Source organism: Microtus ochrogaster, linkage group LG7_11 (assembly GCF_000317375.1).
Source record: "Microtus ochrogaster isolate Prairie Vole_2 linkage group LG7_11, MicOch1.0, whole genome shotgun sequence".
In the NCBI taxonomy this organism is placed as follows: domain Eukaryota; kingdom Metazoa; phylum Chordata; class Mammalia; order Rodentia; family Cricetidae; genus Microtus; species Microtus ochrogaster.
In genome coordinates, this window is record NC_022032.1 from 21,814,781 (window position 1) to 21,832,196 (window position 17,416).

At 40.6% G+C, this 17,416-nt stretch overlaps 1 protein-coding gene across 5 annotated transcripts in view; it reads right to left on the bottom strand.

The window, feature by feature from the left end:
• The window catches only part of Tenm3 (teneurin transmembrane protein 3), a 1,721,676-nt gene that overhangs the window by 407,091 nt on the left and 1,297,169 nt on the right, over nt 1-17,416 (bottom strand). For 4 of the 5 annotated variants that reach the window (XM_013352002.2, XM_026786915.1, XM_013351999.2 and 1 more), the window contains exon 7: nt 13,856-14,134. The exons of the other annotated variant lie outside the window; for it this stretch is intronic. In XM_013352002.2, the coding sequence (XP_013207456.2) occupies nt 13,856-14,134 (279 nt within the window). The remainder of the gene's footprint in view (nt 1-13,855; nt 14,135-17,416) is intronic. 5 annotated transcript variants of the gene reach the window in all.

Consider the following 17,416-nt stretch of genomic DNA (forward strand, 5'->3'; position numbering starts at 1 on the left):
CCAGGACAATATGAAGGATGTGGATTGCACAGGACTACACACCAGGACAATATGAAGGATGTGGATTGCACAGGACTACATGCCTGGACAACATCAAGGACATGAATTGCACAGGACTAAACACTAGGACACTATGAAGGACACGAATGACACAGGGCCACACACCGGGACAATACGAGGCCTTTCGCATGACTCCTATAGTCATTTGTACCGGCTTTGGAAGTAGATTTCATTCGTCCCAGCTTTTAAACCATCAACTTTTTTGTGCTTGTTGGATTTGTTTGTTTGTCTTCTGAGACAGGGACTCACTGTGTAGCCCTGGCTGGCCTAGAACTCAACATGTAGGTCAGGCTGTCTTCCAATTCACTAAGAACTGCTTGCCTCAACTTCCCTAGTATTGGGATTAAAGGCACATGCCACCACACCCAAGTTAACTATCAATATTAATTTCCTGTTGCTTCCCCCAAAGACTCCTCCAGATCTGGAAGTTTTCTTACAAAGGTAAAGCAACTTCCCCTATCTTTTCCAAGCGTCTGTCTGTCTGTTTGTTACTTTTTGGATGAGCATATACTACTTACTGCACTGCTACCTTCTCACATCCTGCTCAGGCTTCACAAGTCTGGAAAACCTTTACATTTCTGCCTCCACGTTACTCTCTCACTGCCGTGCGTAGTTCAGCAATGTATTGCCTTCTGTCTCATCTTTGAACAGCCCAGCATCTCTAAGCCCAGACAGCTTAACTTAAAAAATATATTGTTCCTTAAAAAAATCTCTCAAAATATTTAATATAAGAATAGCCAAGAATATATTGACTACATTATTTTAAAATAACTAACAACATAAAATAGATTTGAATACTAACTTTTGACATGGCATCTAATGTCCATAAATCTATTACATATGCTGTTTTTGCTATGTATTTTAAATGTTATAAATTACAGTGAGTGAACAATTGTGAATTATCACAAATGCAGATTATAGTTGGTACTATAAGACTGTTAAGAAACTACCAAACCAGAATTTAGCGTCTTCAAACTATTTACAGATCTTAGCAATCCTATTTCATCTTTTCTCAAAGTTAACAACAAAACTCTGAATTGACTTTTCACTTAGACATCATCAAGTATTCCCTAATTAAATTGAATGACATTGACAAAAGTGGGCTGAATAGATAGAAAATAAATTACTACACCACACGGCACATTAAAAATTGAAACATATTAAATGTTTAAAAAGATGCAGCAGGTTTGAAAAGGTGACTATTTCCAAGCTAAAGGAAAACACAAGTATCATTAAAATGGGTATATTTAAGATTTTCTTATAAACTTTTCATATCAAAAAATATCAGAAGTGATAAGAAATTAAGAAAAATATTTGCAAGGCATTACCTTCTAAATATTCACAGAGACAAAAAAGATTAATAAGACCATCTTACACACAAACCACTTCTAACTTAATAAGAAAAAAACTATACCAACCCTTGTCTATATCCATTTGTGAGTAGACCACACACACACACACATACACACACACAGACACACACACCCATTGCGGGTCCTTTCCGACAGCTATGCATTAATGGTAGAGATCTAACTCTTGCCTGCTTTAGGGTTTTCATTTATTTAATAAGGCTACAGAAACGTTGCGGAAATGAGCCGCCTGTTCTGAGTTGGATTAAACACAGATTTTCTTTGTAACTCGAACCTCTGGTAATTAGTGTGCGGTTGTTGACAGAAGGCAGAATTGTGCCGTCTTGGGTCCCCTAGATCTGCTAAAAGCTAAATTCCTTTCTGCTTGGAGTTGGATTTGCTGTTCTTCATCACTGTTGAGACCTCTGCACAGGTCCGCGAGGAACAAGAGACCTATGTATGAACGGCCTGCTGCACCTGAGCCATGATGATCACACCCACGGGGGGAAATGCATTCCATGCTCTGATACCTTTACCTTCAGTTTTTGGTAGGTTGTAAAGACCCATTGCTTCATATAGCAGAATAATAAAGGCAGGAATGAGCATTCTCAAAAGAATACAAAACCATACACTCGTGTGAACAATACACATATATGAAAAGATAGTCAGCACATTGTATAAAAATGAATATAAACTGAAGCAAATAGTGACACAGTTTCATCTACCAAATGGCCAAAAATTTAATCAGGGAACACTGTCAATGCCTTATGGGAAAATCCAATTTCCCATGCTGTTGACAGGAGTTGAGAAATCTGTTTTCCGGGTCATCTTGACAGAGTAAATAAAAAACCTTAAATTTCATTGTCTTTGGCTCCAAGAATTTATTTGATAGTAATAGCAGGATTAAGAACAAAGACTTAGGAATGAATCTAGCAATTACAAAATAATTAAGTTGCTCCGATTCATTTATTTATATATCTAAGCTAACAATAAATATGTTATATATATTAAGTCTATAAAATTCATGGTATATTAAATTATATGCATTTTAGAATGAGCAAATCAAGCTAATCGCATACGGAATATCTTAAATGTTATTTTTCACGAATAGAATATATTGTCACTAGCTGCTGTGCCCACCCTGTATAATAGATCTTTAGAACTTGTCCCTCATGAGTGATATGTTTTTTTTTAATCATTTGGACATCTGCTCACTGCCTTCCCACATGTAACCTTACAGTGGTCAGAATTCAAACAACATGGCTGGCCAAATGGAATGGGGAATCATCAGTAAATTACGATAAACCTTATCATGGAAACAGTTGGCTGTAGAGCCTCTAGTCCCATGGAGGACCTTAGCTCAACAGGAAAACTGAAATTTTCTCTCTTGTTTGTGTTTAAAGACGTCCTTGATCTATTTTATTCATCCTAATCGTGTGTGTGCATCTGTCTGCCTGTCTGTACACAGGTGCCAAGGAAGGCCAGAAGAAGATGCCATTTCTTTGAGTTGGCATTCTAAGTGGTTATAAGCAACCTGGCGTAGGTGCTAGGGATTGAACTCACGTCCCTTGGAAGAATAATACACTTTAAACCATTGAGCTACCTCTCTAACCCATGCAATAACAGTGAATGAAATAGAGCCTGTGAGTTTGAAGGCGAGTGGGGGAGGGACATATAAGAGGGTTTGGGTGGAGGAAAGGAAAGGGAGAAATGTTATAATTATAATCTCAGAAAAGGAAAAGTATAAAGGGGAAAATGTGTAAATACAGAACAGGGACTAATTAAAATATCTCATGTCTCTCTGCTGTCTAATGACCAGGTCAGGCTAAGCAAGCAAAATAGATTAATGGGGTGAATTTTAGAAGTCATAATGTTTTATTCTCAAATTCATTTGTGGTTCCACTTTTATCACGTCTGTCACATACAATCATTAACTTGGGTTATTCAGACATTATAAATAGTGGTTAATGCTTTCCAATTTCCTAGGGATTATCAGAAACCCTGCACTCCAAATAGGCTCCTCTGAACTGCTGAGCTCACCTACAAGCACAGTTTGTGCCCCGCCTTCTCCAAGGTGGTGCTCCAGACAGAGAAACCCAAGACACGATTCATTATAAGGAAATGGCTCAGGCTTGTTTTCGGAAGTAACTGACATTTTGTTCAAGCATGTTCAAATCCCTTGGGCTTCTCCATCTGCTATATGTCAAAATTTTAAGATCTCTTTTTGAACTTTAGCATTGCGTAGAAGCAATTCAAAACACTAGATTCCTCTGCCTTGATCACTTGGGTTTTGAGAAATTTGGTTTCAATGATTTTTCCTCAAAGCCATCACCTCCCAAATTTGCAGTGTTCAAACAGTAATCACCATTCTGTTTCTTTAACGGTCTAATATTAGTTATTTGTGGAAGTAAGCTTACTGGTCCTCATCTCGTGGTGTGTGTGTGTGTAAATATGGCTTGGTCTCAAGGGCATTTTCTTAAAATTAAAATCTAAAATCATACAAACCTAATGGTGGTTACAAAGAATAAGAAATCTACATACCTGGGGAAAGAAAGTCCCCAAGTCCAGTCACCAAAACCAATGCTGCCCATTTTCTATTAGACTCTGCACTTGTGACGGTAGTTATACAGCTGCATAGAACTAATTAAAAGGAAATACCAGTTTTCAATAAGGATGCAATTTCCCCCTAAATCTTTGGATGACACAGAGTCTCAAGTCCAGCAGATACCATCACTTTCTTTATGGATTGTCACCCAAAATAAACAGAAAACTATCCTTCTTTATAGCAAACATCGATATAATTATACACACCAAGACAAATATCTCAAGCCTTGCGGAGCTGAGGTATCTAAGCCTATACTCTATACCCCAGATGCACTTCTGGTTCTGGACCCTTGAGGTGACATTCATTGCTTATGTTCACCTTCATCTCTTCCACCCCCACCTTCACCTACTTCGTGTCTCTTTCCCTTCCTAGAAAGAGGCTGAAATGTTACAGGGTGTGGGGGTGATTCCTCCTCCGGCACTGCCTTCCCCTAGGAGATGGCAGCCTCACTCCCTTTCCTTGCTAAATCGAGCTCTGAAAAGGACAGTTTCTGTTTACGGGAACCTGGACCAGGCTTTGACGGTGCTCCCGACCTGTGCAATTTGATGGCAATGGGGATCTTCCCCTCCCGTCAAAAGACTCTCTTTGGCACTATCTGTGGCTGGCTGCTCTATGACCATGAGTCTAGGGATCACACCCCCACTCTGGGAATTACAGTTTTGCTTTTTTTTTTTTGTTTTTGTTTTTGTTTAGGCCACAGTGGACAATCCCTCTAGGTTTCTTTTATTGGTCCTTCTACATCTTTGAATTAAATATTGGGGAACTAGAGGTTCTAGCTTTGGGGCCTCTTCTTTTTGCAGTCTGTTAGTTTTCTGGCCAAAAGTTGAATTCTTTCCCTGGCTCTCTGCAGATGATGAATTCTATCTGAATTATAGGTTTCCAATCATTTACATGTACATAAATATACATATTATATAGGAAAATATGACTGCTAGGTAGGTTGCTATATGTTACTATTCCATGAGGACCTCAACTTCAACATGTCCCTGAAATGGCTAATTTCATCACAAACAATATTCTGTAACTCCCAATTGACATTAAAACCGTATTCCCAGGATCTCACACTAGAGAATATAGTCTTTTTTATTATATATCATAAAATATAATAAATATAATATATATATATATATAGCAACTTTTGCTTGATGACAGATTCTGATAACATAGCTCATGGTGGCCTCAAACATACAATTCTCCTGCTGCCTCTTTCTAAACATGCTGGTTTATAGGTAGGTGGCAACATAGTTAACATTTTGAGTGCCTTTCTAAATATTCTCCTTTTTCACAGATCATGAAATGTTGATCCTTTTGATTGAACGAGTCTCCTCTCCTGCCTGAAGAGCTAGAACTAAGAAAGCAGGTATCCCTTCTTTATAACAATATCGAGTGACCCAGCCATCTTCTCTATGTTCATCTCTTTAAAGATTCTACCCCCATTTTATCTGCACTGCAGAAGCTTCCAGAACATGAACCATCAGGTGGACGAACCTCATTTGAAACACAGCAGCCTCAGAGTCTACACTTTATTCATGCACGCAGCAGCAACTTCTTTCCCACGTTCAGAATCTGTAAGAAGCACCAAGTTGAACCTCTCTCATGGAGAAGATGGTTCCCAATCTACACTGCTTTCAAAGTACTCTATAAAATGTGCAAGTCTGAGCAGCATCCTTCTAATCAAAGCCCCTCCGAGTTGCTTTGTCACCCAGAGCACAAAGTCCGTATTCCACAAAGCAGCTCTTTGCATGTGCGGAGGCAACAGGTACCGTCCCAGTTCTCACAGGTTAAGGGCACTAGATTACGTTTCTATTGCTGCAATAACTACTACAACCAAGGCAAGTGATAGAAAAGGTCTATTTGGGCTCATGGTTCCAGAGGGATAAATGTCTATTATGGCTGAGCAGAGGTGTGCTAGCTGAAGCTGGAAGCTGAGAGCTCACATCTTGAACCACAAGTAGGAAGCAGAGAGAGAGAGAAGCGGGCAATGGCCCAAGGCTTTGAAACGTCAAAGCCTGCCCCGCGGTGACATACTTCATTCAACAAGAGCATGCCTCATAAGCCTACCAACACTAACTAGGGACCACATGTTTAAATATTTGAGCTTCTGGGAAGCATTCTCATTCAAAACAGCACAGGAATCAAACAATTTGCTACTTCAGGAACAGCTCTTAGAGGTTCCCCATGCTGTCTGAATCCTGGTTTCTATTGCTGCCATAAAACAGCACGATCAAAAGTAACGTGGGGAAGAATGGGTTGATTTTAACATACAGTTCCCCATCAGTCTATTACAGAAGGAAGTCAGTGCAGGAACTCACACAGGGCAGGGACCTGAAGGTAGAAGCTGATGCAGAAGCCATGGAGGGGTGCTTCTTATTGTCTTGTTCCTCATGACTTGTTCAGCCTGCTGTCTTACAGCACCCAGGATCACCAGTCCAGGGGTGGCACAAACCACAGTGAGCTGGGCCCTCTCATATCCATCACCGAGCAAATAAATGTACCACAGGCTTGCCCACGGGCCAATCTGGTGGAGGCATTTTTTCAGTTGGGGCTTTCCCTCTTCCAAAATGACTCTACCTGGTGTCAAATGCATATAACACTAGCCAGGACACATTTTCCTTCATTGTTTTGTCTGTCTTGGACTTTTAAACCTACTCTTGGATGCCATTTGCCCCATTCTTTATGAAATGGTCTCTCCTCTCCTGCTCTTGTCCTTCCCGGCCACCATCTATTCTGTGCTGACATTGGCTTCGCAGATTTTGTTGTCCCAACACTTACCGTATTAAAATCCTATTACATGTCTACATATCTATTTGTCTAACTAGGCTGGGAGCTTCTAGAGGTCAAGAACTACATCTTACTCACTTTTTCTTTCCAACACTAGGTACAACAGTCAGCATTTATTATTCATTGAGTGAAGATGTAGTCGCTAAATAAGAAATGGAATCAATAAGTCACATCTTGACTTAATTCAATTTGCAGTTTCTGTGTGACTCAAAATAATAATATTTAAAGTCAAGGTAACAGTCATCAGGCATTCTTAATTGCTCCTTTTGCAAGTGTATATGCATTTGCATCTCTTTCAATATGCATTCAAATGCTTATTACATTTATTTTATGTACAGACTACTCATTACAGCAAAACCATCTCAAGTCAACCAAAGCATTTAAGAAAATCACAGAATAGTAAAACCAGATCATTCAGACTCATCACCAAATAATGTAGAAGATTTTCACATAGAATATTGCATGTCTGTGATATTAATAAACAGAATCACTATGCCTTGCCTTGAGAAGATTATTCTTTAAATAGCACACAAAAAAGTAGCTAGTTGCTCTTCAAACACTTGACTACACTCAAAATGGAAAATAAACCGAGCTTCTATGACGCTAACATTTATTTTTTCTATTTCAGTGATAATTATACCCATAAACCTGATTCAGCATTCACTACCACTGAATTCATTAATTAAAACAATTTCACTGCTACCACTGGGATTTCTCAAGGATATCAAAAACACATTCAAAAATCAAAATAGCATACATCATCAGTTTTAATATGTGCTTAGTGTGCTTTGCTTTGATTTTTAACTCTGCCACCACAAGAAGGCTCCGAATTTAAAGACAAGGAGTTTATCTCCTACACGATTTCTTTTTAACCAAACCATGTAGAATATAAAATGAGTTTAACAGAAATAATAACTCACAATACAGTTTCCTGAAAATCTCTATTGGATGGAAATATATAAACATATGCAAATATTTAAGTAAGAGCGATTATAATATGTCTTTATAATCCCGTGTATGTGTGTCTGTGTGTGTTGTGTGTGTCTGTGTGGGTGTTGGAGATCCACCTGCCTCTGCCTCTCCAGTACTGGGGTTAAAGGTGTATGCCACCTAAATCTTACTTGAGTCATTACTTCTCTTCCCAAGAGTGACTTAAACCCTCCCATGCAGCGAGAACATTCATTCTTAAATGAAAATGATAGCTTTTGGCCAGAGCTTGGCAAGTTGCAGTTGAAATTATAAATGCAGACACACCCAGAATATTCAATTATTTCGTGCACTGGAAACAATTGGAGTCTATCCGGCAAAGCAGCACCCTAACTCTGAGCTTGATTTAGTGAGCACCCCAGCATACTCTGTTAGCTGTTTGTGACATTCTAGAGCCCTGACATAAAACGGAAAATAGAATTTGCAATGGTAGAGCCTGCCAGCACTGACCACTACACTGCAGATCAGAGCCCCTAATGGAATTTTCATTCAAGCTATAACTTCGTATGTGTAACAGGATCTCACACAATTAAAATAACACGGAAAATAGCGTTTATTTCATACAGCAAGAGAATTCCATCTCAATTCTCCCAACCAATTTCCTCTCCAAAGGATGCGGGTGAGAAAAGATGGAGGAATGGAATCATCTAGTGAAGAAAACCTGCATGTGCCTTAGAATTACCTTCAGAAAATCCCAATACTATTCCCTGCGTGCCAAGAGCATCCCTGTCACTCACGGCATCACAGGTTGGTGACATCACAGCCTCCTGCAAGGCCACTAGTAGTTTCTCCCAAACTCTTCTAAAACAAAATTGGCCCAAAATAGTAATTTAAATTGCAAAGCAGCTCAAATTCTCTACTGAGAGATGATATAAACAGTATCATAGTAATGGCAAATTTAATCGGTTTAAACGACATACCTATTTTTCAACTTATAGTACAGTAACTCAACTTTTAGGCGTTCTCTTTCCATACAGAAAGTTGACTTTTAAAATTCCCATTTCAAAGGACAAGTGAAACTGGTTCCCCAAAATGGATTTTTTAGCTGTGCAAAGCAAGTATCTTCCACCTAACAAAGACCCTACTTTAAAGTTACGCTTTCATTGCCAGTCTGATTAGCCCTTAATACTTTGGTATCACACACAGTTAGTGTGGCTTTAGCGGGGTCCTGCGATGGGCGCATTGCTAAGACGCCAGGTGAGAAATGGAGTCTTGTGGGAATGATTTATTTTATTGTGTGAACCAGAGAGCATCAGTTAAATGGTCTTTTAATTGACTGGCTGTCTAAGGAACATGCCTTTGAGGGAAACACTACTTTTGAAATTTCCTTTGGCCAGTAGGGGAAGGAGCAGGCTTGAAGCCTTTGAAGTCTATAGCCATCCGACTAATTATCAGCGCCATTCAATGCACGCTCATTTAATTACAGTAAATTGAAAAGGATGTGGGGTTCTGAAAGAAAATAAGAAAGTCAGTAAATGGTGACAGAAATTACAGACTCTGCGAATCATCAGAGGAGACCCCAAATCTTGTCTTTCCTCTTCTTACAAGATCCTATACATACCTGACTATGGCCTAAAGCGGGAGAGGAAGGGAGAGGTGGATTGGAAGCAGGAATGACAGGGAGGAGCATTTACTGTGAACCGAAGCTAGGCAGATACTTGATACTGCTCACTTGGTTTAATTCTCATCATCACTCAAGGATATGATTTTCCATCTTTGTAAATAAAAACAACATCACACACTCACTTCTAGCCAAGTCCTGACCGTAATACAAATCCAACATTTAAGCCCAACATTGTCTTATCCCAATGAGCTATGCATGGCTCGCTGTTACTTCAGCTTTACCCAGGTGAAGACACCATAACACAAAAAGATTAAGTGACTTGCCCTAGGTCCCAGAACTGGGAGACCCAGGGGCCAATAAGAAACCTTCCCGGAGGACTCTCTAGGCCTTGAGTCATGGTGACGCAGAAAGTAAGGCCACCTCCTCCTAGGCAGCCTGACACTGAGCACCATCCTTTGGTTAAACTTCAATTAAACACCACCCCCCAGGAATACTAAGAGATCGACAGGACAAGAAAAAGTGAGATTAGCCCCCCCCCCCCAACAAACCGCTGGCAGTTTAGCTGACCAAGTAGCAGGCATGGTATAAAGTGCTGGCAGGACGAGCGACGCAGACAACAGTGGTCAAGGATGGGGGGCAGATGTGAAGAGGATCGGAACCCTGAGAGCTGAGGTCTTCACTCTGGCAGCGTCTGCCACACCGCACTGTTAACCAGTTAAGACGAAATGCAAGTCTGCTGCTAACGCTGGGAAGTGATGTATGTGAGAACATTTTTAAGCCAAAAAGATGGATGTTTTGAAAACACCGCCAAGTCCTTTGTTCCTGACATTTAGATAGGCATCCAGAATCAAGATTAGATTAGTGGGAATTAGGTCCAGGGTCTTTCAACCACACATCAGAGGGAGTAAAGAAGCCGAAAACGATCCAAAACCATGGGCAATTTTGCCTTTGATTCGGGTACCCATGGCGTTCATTTCGTAACCTTTCAAGGGCTTTCATGTTGGAGTGGCTGGTGTGTGCCGGTTTGCCAGGCAGCTGACATATAATAAGGATTGCTCCCACAGACCTCAGTTCTACCAAGAAAGGCCTTCCTCCCATACCCCAAGCTTGGAATTCCACGGGAAGCATCATAGACTGATTTTTTTCTCCCGTCCAAATTCTCTGGAAAGGCAAATTCTCATGGCTGATGAAAAGTAAGTTTAGAAAAAGAAAAGAGAAAAAAACAACAACACATTCTCCCTTGCTCTGAATCTGTGATCTCTTCCAACAGCGAGCCGTGTGGCGCGGTCCTATGGTCATTACTCACACGGGATGCTCCGGCCTCACAGTGCCTCTAGCACCTCTTAACGTGAACTGGCGGCCTCTTTGCCAACAAATAAATGAAATCTGCTTCCCTTTAGTAACTTAACTTTTCTTTGGAGTTAGGCTAGAATGGCAGGCACTCAGCTTGGATAGCTGTACAAACATCTTTTCCGAGGGAAAAGCAGCCTCATTCACAATCTTCCCATTGATGAAAATGGGCAGTGGGAACTCCCACGTTAAACTCAATGAAAACGCAGCCATATCTTGGTCCCTTATGGTGTCATTATGACGAATTATTTTACTTAAGTCTTCCATGTTCTCCTCTTTATATTGTAAAATATCACACACACACACACATGCGCGCGCGCGCCTGCTTGTGCATGGGCGCATTAAGGACTTTGCCCGGTATCTAAAGCCAGTACAAGATGAATAAAATTGGATAATGAATAACTGAGGAATCAATGAAATGTAAGTGGAAGATCAATACTCTGTCAAAGTTAGAGGAAATTAAAACACCCAAGGAGAGCAGAATTGAGATGTTTTTTTAAATTTTATGTTGGAAATATTTGACTAAAGGAAGTAGTGAAAGCAAAAATACAGTTCTGAGGATATTGTTTATTGTATGAAGAGGACTCGTCTAGGGCAGGAGAGAGAGCCCTGTGATTATGATCATCATCGGCTCTTCCAGAGGATCCAGGTTTTGATCCCCAGCACCCACATAGAAACTCATGACCACCTGCCACTCCAGTTCTAGGGAATCCGACGATGTCTTCTGTCCTCCTCTACAGGTTCCAGCACACACGAGGCTCACAGACATACACGTATGCAAAGCATCCATACACATGAAATAAATAAAAAAATTTAAATGACCTGTATATAATTACAAATTTTAATTCTTACCTTAAGGTAGCCAAGGAGGGGGGAAAACGCACATTTTTTTATATCATTCTAAAGGCTGCTACATACCTCAGATAAATGCTCTTCCTTAGAAGTAAATGTAATCAGTTAATGACTTTTTGCTCCTTCTGAGTAATCATTGATATTTCAGAACAAACAAATGAACCTGACATACTCTTATGGATGCACATATGAAAGACACGAAATGGCCAGGTTTCATGCCAGTAACCTCCATCAATTCCTTTCCTCTTGTGTCCTTCCTCCGAGGGACCTCATCGAGAATTCTCAGACCACCAAAATGTTGTTTAAAAAGCAATCACAACCAGATCTTGAGGAAAGAGTAAGCCCAAGTTGAAGTCGCCACTGGTTAACTTAAAAAATATTGCTTTTGACACTTTCTTCTGTGCTCTTAGCTGACCTGTTTACCTTCAGCAAGTGCTGCCAAATGTCCAGAGCTCCACGGGAAGGTCTGGATGGCATTTTCTAACTGCCGTCGGGGGTGATGAAGGTATGGCTTTTCTTCACTTTCCTTCTTTCTGTGAGCAGGCCCTTCCCTTCTAGTTAATAAGAAATCTGCCATGATACATAACTAAAAATAATAAAATTAATACATAATTAGCTAATATAAAATAAATTTGTGCCACAAAGATTTGGAGTGAAAAAGTAAGTGGAATCCATGTAAAACATTAAATAGAGACATGGATTATTTATGGTTCAGATAACAAGAATGAAATGTAATATCTGCATGCATTGTCTTTTATGTAATTTTTTGTTGTGTAATTATGAAAATAAAGAGGTCAAATGCAGTACCTGAGCATACACCTGTAGTTGCTCAAGAAGTCTCATGTGAAGTACATGTAGCAATATTCATTTCAAATTATAAGTATTTAAGGTTAGTGACTTCTCTATCCGCTATGAAAACTGATGTAAACACAGACGGTACTGAGGTGAATGGACTGGCTGAGGGAAATGTGGGCTACATGCATGATTCTAACACTCATTTTGGGAGATAGAATCTTCCTTGTTTCCTATTGATGGTGTTGGAATAAAGCCAGATACCATGGAGGACTCATACTTCCAACAGGAAGATACCGAGCGGCTGTTGGTAATTTAGCTTTACTTTGGACTAACGCATTAGAGAATTCTACATAAAATAAATTGTTTCCAATGATTTAAATGAAACGTCTCCGCCCCATGAATAGCAAGGAAATGCCTAGGCAGCAGGAGGGGGCACCGAGTCACGCTATATGAAAACTAAGCACAGATCTGCGCTCCTGTTATATACCAAAGCTGAGAAAGATGCTCAATAAATAATAAAGGTGAAACATTATTAATAAACAATCATCTTCCTTTTCACACATCCTGTAATTCTTCTGGTTTAATTTTCTCTTTGCTGTTTGATGTATAGGATAGACACTGCATTAATAACAGACTGAAGGAGAAGCACACGCCTAATATTAAAAGCTGGAGAGATTTCTTTTTTAATTGTCTCTGTGTTGGTGCCATTGTTCCAATTCTTCTTAGCAGTACTGTCTTACTAAAATATTAAGCTTTCTTTTCAATTTATTATTGCATACAGTTTTTTATATTATTACTCCACACCGGCAGGAGGACGTAAGTACTAGTAATTTATAATGACATTTTTTTAGACCAGGCAAAGCTGCTGTTTAGACACCCTTAAATCCAATTTTTTGTATGTGGACTTAATTGCACAGTAATCCAGTTCCCAAAGACATCAAAGGCCACATTCCCACCCTTTACCAAGATTTCAGTGGCTCTCATAAGCTAGGAAGTTTAAAGTATGACCAAATTTGCTCTTCAATCAGGTGAGCCCTGGTAATAAACTACTCTGTGTGTCCACTCACCCATTCTCAGATCCTGCGACTTCTTTGAGATATCTTCAATAGGAATCTGCTAAGACATCTTTGATTGCAAGCTCACTCCAGGGAAAACTTTTACCAACACGGTTTTCCTAGTCTACAAAAGCTAATAGGTGACATGATCCAATATAAGTCAGACTTAATCTTTTCTTTCCCCTGCTCCTGTACACAAGCTGTTTTTCCAAAAACCATATCTAACACACCGTACAGAGTTTGCGCAAATTTAATAATTTGACATCACATACTGATCCCACCATACACCAGGGGACAGGTCCCCACGCCGTTTACAAGAATTTCTTGGGCCCTACCACCTTAACACAAAAAGAAAAAAAACAAGAAAGAGAAAGCATGGAAGGAAAACATGAATCACAGTCAACCGGAATACGGACGCACGAATCGCCAACATAGGAAAGTAAACAATACAACTTACCGCTCTCACTGTCCGACTTGTTCTCATGTTCTGTGTCTGTCAGGGTGAGGGCTGAGTTGGACCGGCTTGACAGGCAGGAACTGCGGCCCGATTTGACCCCCCTGCCCCAAAGTCTCATGGCATGCTCTGGGGACATCACTGCTTCGTTTTCCGTGTCAGCATCTGACCCTGCACTGATGGAGTAACCTCTGTGAGGGAGCCCCATTTCTGCACAGAATGCCACTCCTCTTCGGGTTGCGGACTCACACACGCCTAACTGCCTTAGGGTAAAATTCTGTCCTAATTAGGGGGAAAGAGAGACAACAACTAGTAAGTATATGAGTCCCGCGGTTTAGTTTCTTTTACTTTATTCTCTTTCAAACAAGAAAACTTCCCTGAAAGAAACACTCGATTGTCCAGGCTTTCCCCGCTCCCAGCACCAGGGGTTTGCGCCAGCTTTGCGGACATAGGGTCAAGTGGATGCAGCTACGGGGCGGGAGGAGGCCCCGAGGACTGGATGCGGACTTCCGCTCAGAGTGCTTTTGTCAACTTCACCCCGTAAGCACCTCCAGAGATGGAATCATGGCTCAACCACGAAAACCTAACACAGACCGAAAAACTGGTTTCTGATGGCAGAATTTGGCTTAGCCGAAGGTGAAGCAACAGAAATGGCCATCTGTGCTAGCTCTGGTCCTAACTATGGGATCTTTTTTCCACTTACATGTTACTTCTTTGGGTGAAAAAAAAGTTTACCTCAGGGTAATGAGCTACTGCTTAAGTAGAAACAGGAGTTGGTCATTTTAACTGTATCTTCTCGCTTTCACTCAAAAAGCAATATAAATGTCTCCCTCTCCTTCCCTCTCTCTCCCTCTTTCTCTCTCTCCCTATGTGTGCGTGGAGATGTGTGTGCATGCACGTGCACATGTGCATGTGTGTATCGTGTGTGCATCCATATGTATGTGTGTGTGCATCTTTATGTGTGTGCATGTCTGTGTAGGTATGGGCGTGTGCACCTCAACACTCAGTAGGGTAACACCTTGAAAATTATCACCACACATTGCATATTTATTTTCCTAGATGTCTTGCTTTGAAGAAACACCTGGAAACATCTGGATTGACCAAAGTGAACCCGAGTTTTCCAAGTCCAGCGCACTCTACAAAGGAAGTGGGAGTTGATACGTTTTTAAAAAATTAATGATACAATCAGGTTCCCTGAAAATAAATGGCTGTGAACTCCGCAAGCCTTCACTAATAAATTGAGCATAATAAAACTCATGGCACGGCAATCACTTAAAGCAAAAGTGTTTAAATTAGGTGGCACTTTAGAAAGACCTCGAGTATTAATGACTCTTCCCAACTTGTATTTGTTTTGGGGATCTCGGCATTTTATTACTCTGTGGATAAGGACAATTTGAATCCTGCTTGATTGTAGACGATCCAGAGAAGGCAAGGGCTCACCCAGTTTTACATCTTGCCTGTATGAGAGGGCCCCAGACGTAGGCACCTCCAGAATCAAATACATAAAAGGAAGAGTAAGAGAAAAAGACTGATTTAAACACAGCTTCTATACCAAATCTTTTATGAATATTAAGTATTTATATGACTCATGGTCTTAATTTTCCCACTTCCATCTTATGGATTTACATGAATATTTTAGTGTTAATTTGCTGTTATGAGAAACCTACATTATATTTTTAAGAGAGGGTATTATAAATTATTTGTGATAAAATGGCATGTTGAATCTTCTAGGAAATAAATCAAACACAAGACACGATCTAGTAAATATTTGGTTGTAAAGATATTAGCCCCCTCCAGGCCCGGCACATTTAAACTAGTGTGGTTAATTGTTTTATTGCCGTGGTCATATCAGAAGTTGGAATCAGCTTTATCTCAGTCAGACTTCCAAATGGATTCTGACAATGACACTCATAAATAATGAACAACGCTGCCACAATTAGCTAGAAATCAAACTGTGCTTATCAGAGAGATGTGGATAAGCGCTGGAATCAAATCAGCACGGAAGGCAAAAAAAAAATTGAAAAGAAAAAAGGAGGAGGAAAAAGGAAAGTTGCTTCTCCCAGCCAGGGTGAAGGAAGGTGAACTCATGGTGTGGGTTGGATCCGGAAAGAATTCATCCAGATTGTACCCCGAAAAGTCAGTAAAGCAAGGCTGATACCATGCGAAGTGGACATGGATGAGCTACGGAAGAGTTTCTTTACTGTTCTTTACTGGTCACTTTTAAAGTGGAGCGGGATCTCTATGCCGCCAGCCATACTGTTGTTCAAACTAGAATATGAAGTATTTTTTAGAGTTAGGGGGGAAAGTACACTATTGTAATTCTTTGGACATTCCAGAACAGAAAACAACAAACAACCAAAGCAAACTCCCTACTTCCTGAATGATAACTTGGAACGTTTTCCAAGTTAACGACTTCGCACCTTACTGCCGTCCTGATATCAAAATCTACGCAGAAAGAAAGCAGAAAGCTGCAGCCCTTAATTGCTCTCCGGGCAGATAAGCATAGCTCGCTGAGCAGCTAAATATCCCACATGCTGTCCTCACAAAGGAAGAAATACACACAACCCAAGGTCCAGAATTATTTGACCCTCTGCAGTCAGTAGCGCACAAGAATTCCAATGTCTTTAGGACTTTCGTTCTGAAGTTTAAACTATAAAGCGAGCACAATAGCAGAAACTGCTGGTAGAGTTCCTCCCCCGAATTGAAAAGCTTAGTTTTGTTTCCAGAACTTGACTTCAGATACATGAAGGTTAAAGCCACCCACAAGTTCTGCTGAGGTCTCTTTCCTACCATGTTTTATATCTATCAGAGTGTTCATGACTTGACCTACGTGGTGGTTCTGGGCTGGTGATGGGCTCGGTGGAGCAGTGCTCGCTTAACGCGTGTGAGGTGTACATAGCAACGAAGGAGTGCGGGGGTGGGGGGCATGGCTTACGTAAATGTGAGGAAATCCCTTAAAATATATTGGTAGGCATGATAATCATAGTGACCTATAATTTAAAGATCCCGTTTCAAATCACCTGCAAATGGCCACCCCACCACCAAAGCTGGTGCGTATGTAAGTCGTCCGCCATCACTGCAAAATGCCTTCCCACAGAACTGCTCTCAGGCTTAAAATTCTACTGCTGTTGGTTCTTCTCTTTGGTTAGACAGTCCTGAATTTTAGGATCTCTTGATTGAATGGGATTACCCTGGGGGAGAACTAACCATAAGCCAGAGTAATTAATTAGTTTATCAAATCGTTTCCCACCATCTAGTGCTGTTTGTAAGATCTGCTATTCTTAATACTGATACTAATAATAATGAACACAGGCAATTTTAACAAATATAGAGCAGACGGAGAGGAGAAAGGTTCATGCCTGGGAGAAGAGACAGCTGGCAGGGACATAAGAGCTGAGCCAGTAGGGTTGAGCTTGGTTTGTCTCAGAGAAGGGCTGAGGGCAATACAGAGAGGTAGGTGTGTAAGAAGCCACTAAGGACAATTCCGTGGAGTATAAGCACTTGGAAGGTGCGTGAGAATAAGCTCCAGGTTTGTGTGTCAAGGACTTATGTTCTTTGCAGTAG